Genomic DNA, 10,293 nt, shown 5'->3' with positions numbered 1-10,293 from the left:
GTGGCCAGCATGACTAAGCTGCTTCTGGCGAACCAGAGCAGCGCACGGAAACGCCGTTTACCTTCCCGCCGGAGCGGTACCTATTTATCTACTTGCAGTTTGACGTGCTTTCGAACTGCTAGGTTGGCAGGAGCAGGGACTGAACAACGGGAGCTCACCCCGTCATGGGGATTCGAACCGCCGACCTTCTGATCGGCAAATCCTAGGCTCTGTGGTTTAACCCACAGCGCCACCCGCGTCCCAGTGATAAAGCGGGATATCAAATCCAAAACTGGCTATGAGTCATGGCAGCTACGTGGAATTGGGCAATGGCGCTCTTATGGCCAGGTGTTGAGGGCAGGCCATGGGAGACAGCTCGCGCTCTGGAGCTACCGTGGGGCATCTTGCTGGGCACAGGACTAGGCAACAACCGTGGCTCGATGCAGCATGGGCGGTTCATGTATTCTTCATTTTCAGGGCCTGAGCAGCATATCCCATTCCCTGCACCTTGCCACAGCCAACTTGTCATACATGCACATAACCATCTGGTCATCTCACAGGAAGAGGAATGCCCAGCATGCAGCACTTTTATTTTATGAGGGTACATTTGCAGAGTGGAGAAAGGAAGCAAATTGCTGAAAGTATTGTTATGATTTCTAATCTCCACCCTCCCCCCCCCCCAAAAAAAACCCTGTGGCTTTAGAGTTCTGTGCTATGTGCAACATAATCCCTGCTCTTATACATAGGGTAGTAAACAGCGTACATATAAAGCTTACACTTCTGCCTTGCATCAGATTGAGGAGCTAACAAATCAGTCCTCTCTACACCTTAATTCAGTATTTTCTGCCATGTTCCTTTGCAGTTGCGCTCCACCCAACATTTCCCTTCTGAAACAATGCACTGTTGTGACTCCACACACACACACACACACACACACACACACACACACACCGGCTTTAGTCTTCCCTAGGTTCCCTGGTCCATTTAATCATTGTTTCAGGAGATCTGTAGAGGAAGATGAGCTTGGCAAACAGCTGCTCCTCCAACTCCAGCTCCCCGGCCTCCCTGGCCAGGAAGATATCCGTGCAGAGTTTCAGGATGCGGTCCACGTTTGGCAGCTCTTCGAACATGATGGAGCGCGAGATGCCGTTGAAAAGCTCTCTGATGAACTTTCCGATGACCAGAACAAAAGACATGTAGAGGCCTACAATGCTGTAGTGGGGAGAGAGAGAGATGGTGATGATGTTCAGGGTGTTCTTTGAGTTTTCATAGACTCAGAGAATTGGAAGGGGCCTCAGGGGTCATCTAGTCCAACCCCTTGCAGTGCTTAGCCCAATGTAGGGCTCAAACCCATGGCCCTGAGATTTAAGAGTCTCATGTGCCATGGGCAAAATAGACACAAGTAGTCCTATCAGCCGAAGCCCTGCGCAAGGACTTCCACTTGCGTAATGAGCTTTTCTTCCCCTCTTCTTGCCTTGTGTACCCCAGAAATTTATTCTGGGGGTTCAGAAAAAACCCCCAGAACAGCACACTGGCAAGGGTGGAAGGAAGGGGGAAGTCTCTTCTATGTGGCAAGCTGAGATGTTTGCACTGACAACATTCAACAGTGCAATATTGAATTCCTGCCAGCGATTGGCTGCCTGTTCTGTATTTTTCAAGGCAGCACAGCGGGGAAAGATTTCTCTCAGGTCTCCCCAAGCCGCCACCTTAATCCAAATCTCAATTGCTGCCCCAGAAATAACAGGTTCCCGTTTGACTTCCTTACCCATGAGCTGCCAGAAATCCCAGGCTAGGAGGGCTGACCTTGTCGTTGAAGATGAAGAGTTCCATATTCTTACTGCATCCATTACCCAAACAGCCGGGCCTCTGCTCTTTCACGACCCACCATTCGGGAACATGGCTTAAGGACTCCTTGGCAGGCAGCTGCTGCAGTTTGATGGTGATATTTCTGAAGAAGGCCATCTTGTCTACATCCTTTGGTGCATTGGAATGAGCTGTGGAAATGAGAATTATGGGGTGGGGGTGAGCTGACTGTGGGTACCCTGCCTTTCTCCCAACCCACAGGACAACACACATAGCTGTGGGCACTTTGCACAGCTGCAACACAGGAAGATGCCCCCACACCAAGTCAAACCGTTTGTCCACCCGGTTCAGTATTGCCTATGATTGGCAGTGGCTCTCCAGGGTTTTTGATGGGAAATACGCAAACCTACCTGGAGGTGCCTGAGCCTGAACTGAGGGTCTCTTCTGCATTCAGAACAGATGCTCTACCACTGAGCTGGGGCTCTTCCAGGCTAACAGGAGCGAGGAGTAGAGTAACTTCCTGCTACCCTAACATGTAACAAGTGTCCTTGCCAACACTTCCACTTTCTAATGCCATACTCAAAATCCCCAGGGAGAACTGGAACCCCACTTTGGCCACACAAAACTGAGGTGGAAGTGGCAAAAGAGTAGTTCATTGGCTTTAGAGGAGTGTGTTCCCTGAGTCTTCATCAAGACATTGTGAAGAATCAGCAATGAAAGCAGAAGCTCCATGGGTCTAAACCAGGAGTAGTCAACACGATGCTCTGCAGCTCCCATCAGCCCCAGCCAGAATGGCCAATGGTCAAGGATGAGGGGCGTCGGGTACCCTTGGTCTAAACAGAGAACAGCTATATGGGCATCTACTGTATTTTTCGCTCTATAGCACGCACTTTTTCCCCTTCAAAAATGAAGGGGAAATGTGTGTGCGTCCTATGGAGCGAAGACGCCATAGCCCCATGACCCTCTCCCGGCTGGAGAGGTGACGCTCGGCTATGGCAGGAGCCTCTACAGCCGCGCATCACCTCTCCAGCCGGGAGAGCGCGCACGGGGCTAAAGCAGCCCCCCGCGACCCTCTCCCGGCTGGAGAAGTGACGTGCGACTATGGCAGCAGCCTCTCCGCTGCGCCTTTCCGCTGCTCCCTGACCTGCTCTTTGGGGCTGGTGGTGGGCTTCCCCCCGCCAGCCCCAAAGAGCAGGTCGAAAGGAACCTGAAGCCTGGAGAGCGAGAGGGGTCGGTGTGCACCGACCCCTCTCGCTCTCCAGGCTTCCAAGGTAGCCGCCTGAATGCACCTTAAACGACACCTTGTTTTAGAGCGGGAAAACAAGAGGGGGAAAATTCTCCCTCTCTCTGCGCAGCGCCTCCTGCTGCTTCGTTGAAGGGGCGCTGGGCAGAGAGGGGGAGAATTTTTTTTTCTTGTTCTCCCCCCTCTAAAACAAGGTGCATCCTATTGTCCGGTGCGTCCTATGGTGCGCAAAATACGGTAATTTTGAAAACAAAAGAGGCACTTGGATCAGGAGTGCAGAACCCACTGCACATCTGAAGTTCATATCCAGACAGGGAAGCCCACAACCCCTGAGCCCCAAAACAGCCGTGCCTCATTAGCCAGTAGTCTCTGAGACCTTTGGTTTTTTGTTGTTGTTGTTTTTTAAAAAAACCCTTTGCTTCAATTAGAGCAGCCCCACCTGCCATTTTTAATTCCCCAAAGCGCTTCTGGGCCCTGCATGGGTTCAGAGGCACTCGTGAGAAACGAAGGCGGTATGGGTGACTGTTTGGAGCTTTTGCCATGATAGTGGCAGCTGGGTGAAAAGAATTTGGGATGTGGGTGTGGAGGAGGAAACAACACCCGTGTGCTCCTTTTGCTAGTTTGACCGAAAGACAGCACATTTCCAGATGTCTGGAACAATTAGACAGTAGCTTTTTGCTCATACGATACCACATGCATCTTTTGGCTTTGCCTTCCTATAGCAAAACTCTGCAACTCTGGCCTCCTCTCATCTTCAAGCAGGCAGGATTTTCCTCCACTTTTGTCCACTTACCCACTTGCAGCCGATGGGCCATTTTAGCTTCTGCTCCGCCAGCTGCTCTCAGATACCTTGGTAGGACACCAGGAAGCAGACTAAAATGGGGGTGGGGGGGAGCAGAACAAAAGCAAAGCAAAACCTTGGTGAATGCTAAAGGTCTTGCTCCTTTCCAGATCAACACATGTTCATTTTTCACATGTACCCCACACAGCTTCCAAGATATTATACAAATCCATGGAGGAGGAAGGTCTAATGGTATGGTATGGTAGCCAAGTGGAGACCCCACATACAGGAGCCATATTCCACCGAATACCACATGCTGAGGGACACATACAGTAGCAGGGGAAGCGCTAATGGCCACCAAAAGAATCAGGAGAAATACGTAACACTAACACGCCTTCCGTTCTGGTCCCACGTAGCATTTCGACGATTTGCTCCCGAATCCCCTTGTCTTCATAGCGCATCGTGTGTAGGCCGGATGCTTCAATATTCTTCACGAGAGAGGCATTCCTGATTCGATAAGGATATGAAGGGAAGGTTAAGGGAAGCTTTAGATGTTCTTCAGAGCAGGCGTTATGGAAGAGAGAGATTCTCCTCTTGCGCTATGTGCCTCGTATGAAACGGACAACAAAACGGGTTTGCCAAGCGATGGCTTCCTCTGGAAAATCTACTTGACAAAGTGTCGCAAAAAGGATGCAGTGCAAAGGGTGGGACTTGGAGGGTTGGGTGTGAGGTCACTAATCAGAGCAGGTTTCAGTTAGTTCCTTAGTAACAACAACAACAACAACGTGACAGCCATGGGCAGCAAAAAAAGAGAGGTGCTGCTACTCCACACCAGTGAGTAAGGACACAAGAAAAGCCTGCTGGATCTAACCCAACATTCTGTTCTCACTGCACCCAACCAAATACCAGTGGGAAACCTGCAAGAGGGGTGGTTGTATACACATACACAGAATACACTTAATATTAAAAAGATAAAAACCTGAGAAGAGTCCAGTGGAAGTTGATGTAGATTGCGGAGGAATTGGAGAGTTCTGCAATCATAGCTTTCCGACTTGCAGGGCTGATGCTCCACAGCAAGCTGGCATTGCCTTTTATTTTAGCAACGATGACGTCCTCTGGGCTATAGTTGACTATAAATTGCATGGCAGACTGGAGAAAACACAAATGTTTTTGGTTTGTTTGCTGTTGTTCCAAGCAAGACAGAGAAACTTCTTCGCCTTGAGCTAAATTCCTATCTAACCTGCTTTTGGCAATCCAGTAAAGATACCATTCAAATCCAGTTTTAATTCAAATTGGGTCTCACCAGCTATTGTTGGAGAGAAAGAGAAAAGGATGGCAATTTTTTCTGCAGGAGGTTTCCTTGTGCACAATAAAATATACTTACAGGATGGAGGGCATATTGAGTGGTGAGTTCATTATACGCCGCATGAGTGAAAGGGACCAGATTCTGCTGCTGAGCACTCATGGTAAACAAAGACTAGGAGAAAGAGGATGAAATCCTGTGTTACAAACCTCAGCTCCACTATACAGACGTACCTCATCACACCTTAGCTGGTTCAGACCCAAAGGTCAGTTTTACCCACTAGTCACAGGCTGATGCTAACCAACCCACAAGCTCTACAGCTCTGGATTAGTTGCATTTCAGCACCCATAATTCAAACTCTGTAGCAGCACGGTTCACAGCAGCATCAACAGAACAATCACTTCCAAGCATCACACAGCAACACAGATCCATAGCTGAGCCCAGAGGATAATAGCATGCGACTCTGAAAGAATAGGAGTTCCAATGGGAAATAAAGTGGGCATTTCCTACAGGAATCTGAAGGAGAAGAGGGCGCTTGGCAGCTCCAGATTAGGGAAGAACCAGGTTGGTTGGCATTGACACTTGCTATGAACTAAAAGGCAAAAGGTAAAGGACCCCTTGGACGGTTAAGTCCAGTCAAAAACGATTATGGGGTTGTGGCGCTCATCTCGCTTTTAGGCCGAGGGAGCTGGTGTTTGTCCACAGACAGCTTTCCAGGCCATGTGGCCAGCATGACTAAACCGCTTCTGGTGCAACGGGACACCCAAGGGAACCCTTAGTGCACGGAAATGCCATTTACCTTCCCGCCGGAGCAGTACCTATTTATCTATTTGCACTGGTGTGCTTTTGAACTGCTAGGTTGGCAGGAGCAGGGACCGAGCAACGGGAGCTCACCCCGCCATGGGGATTCGAACCGCTGACCTTCCGATCAGCAAGCTCAAAAGGCTCAGTGGTTTAGACCACAGAGCCACCTGCGTCCCTACAAGCAGAATGGCACTGTTAGACACAACCCTTTAACTGGAGACGTTAAGGATCATTGAGCTATAACTCCACTCTATTTTTTTGTCATGTTAAAGCAACAGCTTTGGATGGTGGAAATGTTCCAGTACTCATCGAAAATACTTATCCCCAGTCTTAATTATAAATTGACCCTCCACCTCCTGCAGACCTACCTCATAACCGCTGATGGTAATTTTGACAGAGACACCCAAAGGCTGGTTAGTTACTCCCGCCACTGATTTCACCAGTGACATAAGAAGCAGTGGGAACCACACAATGCAGATGAGCACAAAGACAATGAAGCCCCCCATCCCGTATTTCACAAGCAATTTCTTCTTCTGCCCAGGAGGTTGGGGGTATTTCTGCAAAATGGAGAATGGGAACAAATCATCAAGGTAGGACAAACTCAGCATTCTGAAAAACAGAATTCCACGCATTTGCTTAATTTGCATATATTTGACTATCCTACATATATTCCACTCAGAGCCAGCCTTTTGGCGCTTGAGGCAAACCACAAAATAAGAAGAAGAAGAGTTTAGATTTGATATCCCGCTTTATCACTACCCGAAGGAGTCTCAAAGCGGCTAACATTCTCCTTTCCTTTCCTCCCCCACAACAAACACTCTGTGAGGTAAGTGGGGCTGAGAGACTTCAGAGAAGTGTGACTGGCCCAAGGTCACCCAGCAGCTGCATGTGGAGGAGCAGAGACGCGAACCCGGTTCACCAGATTACGAGTCTACCGCTCTTAACCACTACACCACACTGGCTCCTAACACCTCCCTCCCCACCAGGGAAGAGGGAGGGAGGGAGTGATAATCTACACCAGGAACAAAGAGGAAATAATCATCTACACTGGGATGTGCTGACCCTTTGAATCCTGCCGCCTGAGGCGGTCAGCTCACCTTGCCTCATATCTTTAGGTGCCAGGCAAAAGCATTTCTCTTTGGCTTGGGCTGGTTCACATTCAATGTCCTTTTACATGTGTTTTTGTGAGAGGGAGTTATTGTGGGCCACATGCATTTACAAAATATGAGCAGAGAAGTGTAGGCCACATTCCACCACAGAGTTAGGCACACTTAAACTTGTTGACTTGTGCAGCCAGACAGGAGAGATTCGCCCCAGTCATTGCTCCTGATGGACCACCCGGAGTCATCTTGATTGGCGGGGCTAATGGTAACCCTTAAGCAACAGGACTCACTTTCTCAGATTCTCTCCAACATTTCAGGATGAAAATGTTAGCATAGATATCCTCCACACAGATCCAGCTGGAGAGGCTGAGTGTGGTGTCGGTCCAAACCCAATCCATGGCAGCCCTCAGTTCTGTCAAAAACGGTATCAGGCGAAAGCTGCACAGAGGAGGAAAACGGTGGCTAGTTAATGGGGCAGTAAGAACCCAAAATAGTCAAAGCCTGTCCAAAAAAAAAAGGCTTTCCCAGTATTGTAAGAGTGATACAAATTCTCAAACTCTGGTGCCCTTTTGTTGGCATCCGTCTTTCTCGAGAGACAATGGAATGTGAAGTCAAACCGCTGGAGAATCACAGCACCTGCTGTGGCTGCAGAGACCAGTAACTCATAACTGCTGCCTCCTGCATTGCTTTTGCCGTCTTAGCAGCACTGAAGTCACCTCTCTGGGACTGAAACCAGCTTGGCTGCAGGAGTTGCCAGAAAGTGGTGTACAAGGAACCATCCAACTGTCTTAGGGACTCCACTCTGGATTTCTGCAGGGTTTACTTCACAGCCTTTTCTTCTCCTGAAAGTATCTCAGAAGGTAGCAGAGGTTAAGGACCAGAGTTTTCCTTCTCCAGGAGGGCTACCTTCCCAGGTTGATGAGCCCCATCTGCCCCTCTCTTCCCTCCACAGCACAAGCAGAAACCACCTCCTTGACCGTTGGACCCACTCTTCTTCTTGTCCACTTAATCCACTAGAGCTTTGTCTTTGTCCCTACCCTAACTCACTGAGGGTTTGTGACTCATCCGCTACCCTCACCTGGTTTAGCCAACCAGTCGAAGCCGTTTCCCGGGGTGTGGCCGCTACGGTACACCGACAGCTTCTAGGAGCCACAGGTGAGATCCGAGTGCAGGGTGGGGACCCAAAGTTGACAAACTATCCAGGAAGGAGCACGACGCTTTCCCCTACATATTATACCCACTTCAGAAATCAGGGAAACCCTTTGGCATTGCATAAAAGCCCAACTGTGTCCTAGTCAATGGGGCGATTAAGACCATTGTGCATCTGCTGTAGCTTAGTGGTGGCCAAATTGAGAGAGGGGCTCTAAAAGGCGTTTGGACCAACTTGTGGAGGGCAAGGATATCGGTAGAGACTAGTAAGCATGGCTATATGCCACCTCCAAGATTAGAGGCACCAGGCAAACGCTGCACATGGAAACACTTGGCAGATATTGTGTGTGTGTGTCTGATACACAACCTGCTCCCCTCCTTTCTAATGTGCAAACTGCTTCACACTTTTCATTCCAGCCTCTTCTATGCAGGAATGGAGGAATCCCAACTTGCCTAAGGCCACCCAATAATGTTTACAGCCAAGCAGCTGCTGGAACACACAACTTCAGGAGGTATCTCAAGCCAGCATCTGCCTCCTACCTTCCTGCCCTCTAAGCAGGCTACATTACTCTAAAAAAGCTTGTAACAATTATTACAGTGAAAGTTTTTTTCTAATTTTTACCATTACATAACTTTAGGCACCAGATAAAAACATTCCTACTTCTTCAGGCTATGGCCTTTTTACGTGGGTGAGATGTTTCAATCTAGTTTTTTTTCTAAAAAAAGAATTGCTTTTTCGATTTTTATAAATGGTAGTTTATTGTATGTTTGTGTTTATTTGAGGGGCTGTGGCAAAAAAGCAACTAATATAATAATAAAAATAAAATTTCTTACACAAAATAGTAAATTGATAATTTTGTTTCACAGTAACTCAGTGTGAGACTGTAAGGACCTCTTTTACCTTACTATTCCGTTTCCTATGTATGTTATTTCTATATTTATAGAACCCCTGAGGAATTATTTGTTCCAGCACAGGCCTGCAATAAATCTTCCTTCAAGCACCTGGAGATTTCCACCCACCCACCCACCCCCTTTCCCCCTCGTCAGCCGTTCTTTCTTGCTTTTGTGATTGGCTTGTTAACATAATGGCTCGCGTTTCATGGGGATATTATTAGGTTTCTCTGCCCTCCTTTATAAAAGTGCTGCTTACCCTTGGAATAAGAAGAGGTTTATGCAATTGTAGCTCTTAGTCAGAACATTGCCCAAGACCCGTTCGGGGTAACCGCATTTGATCTGATAAGCCGACAAACCAAAATAGACACACTTGACCAAATACCACAGCTGAGCCACCGGATTCCTGTTAAACCTCCTGCAAGTAAACAAGAGAGATGTTCCAATCTCCATCTTTAACAGCTATGACTAGTTAGAAGAAAGATGTCTTAGAGCATGGCCCTCCTTGAACTCCGCAGCCAAACGCAGCAGCTAGGGATGTAAGGAGGAAGAGATTTCCACCCCATGCTGTGCTTGCCGCAGTCAGCGCTGCTTCCGTTCTGCTACAGTTCGGCTTCCGCTGAAACCTACCTTATGCATCTTGCTATCCGCTATGGCCAAAATGTAATTGATTGCATACTTGTTTTCAATGCATTTCAATGTAAAGGAAACCTCAAAAACAATGCAGAAAATAATGCGGTAATTTTTGTAACGTTCACAGCCTATAAAAACAGAACAATGGCCAATACCACTTATATTTCATCACACGATTTCCATCCCTGATCTCATTTCTCTTTCCAGCAGAACTCTCCAGCATTCCCAATTGCAGTCTAGGCTGAGCATGCAGAGACATCTTGAAAAAGTAGTAAACATCGGCTGTGTGTGTGTCTATGTGTGAAGGGGAAGGACTAAGCAGCAACACATTCATTGCAATTCAAAGGAAATGCAATGCAAATAGGGGGTGGAGATGAAATTATCTACATATCATTTGTGAAATGAAAGCAGCAATAGCAGTGAATACTGATCTCATTTGCTGGGTTGATTTCTGATCTGGACATGGGACAAATAAGCAAACATGGATGCTTTAGTTGAGATTCTTGCATGACCCTCCGGGCCCGTTCCAACTCTACAACTCTGTGATTCTATTATCAGCAATTTTCACTCTAGTTTCTGTTTTTGTTGGAATTCTCTGGCATCT

General features: G+C 47.8%; 1 protein-coding gene across 1 annotated transcript in view; it reads right to left on the bottom strand.

Annotated features, from left to right (window-relative positions):
• Positions 1 to 8: 8 nt before the first annotated feature.
• Positions 9 to 10,293, bottom strand: part of LOC308480236 (piezo-type mechanosensitive ion channel component 2-like) — a 71,323-nt gene continuing 61,038 nt past the window's right edge. The window contains 9 exon segments of the mRNA XM_081011699.1: positions 9 to 1,191; positions 1,745 to 1,973; positions 3,819 to 3,898; positions 4,197 to 4,313; positions 4,786 to 4,955; positions 5,191 to 5,283; positions 6,282 to 6,470; positions 7,307 to 7,454; positions 9,316 to 9,474. Of these exon segments, the coding sequence (XP_080867825.1) occupies positions 936 to 1,191; positions 1,745 to 1,973; positions 3,819 to 3,898; positions 4,197 to 4,313; positions 4,786 to 4,955; positions 5,191 to 5,283; positions 6,282 to 6,470; positions 7,307 to 7,454; positions 9,316 to 9,474 (1,441 nt within the window). The 3' untranslated portion in view covers positions 9 to 935.

This window comes from Podarcis pityusensis (genome assembly GCF_964106645.2).
Source record: "Podarcis pityusensis genome assembly, chromosome: 6".
Lineage (NCBI taxonomy): Eukaryota > Metazoa > Chordata > Lepidosauria > Squamata > Lacertidae > Podarcis > Podarcis pityusensis.
Note: the sequence above shows the minus strand (reverse complement) of the source record. Positions and strands in the feature narration are given on the sequence as shown.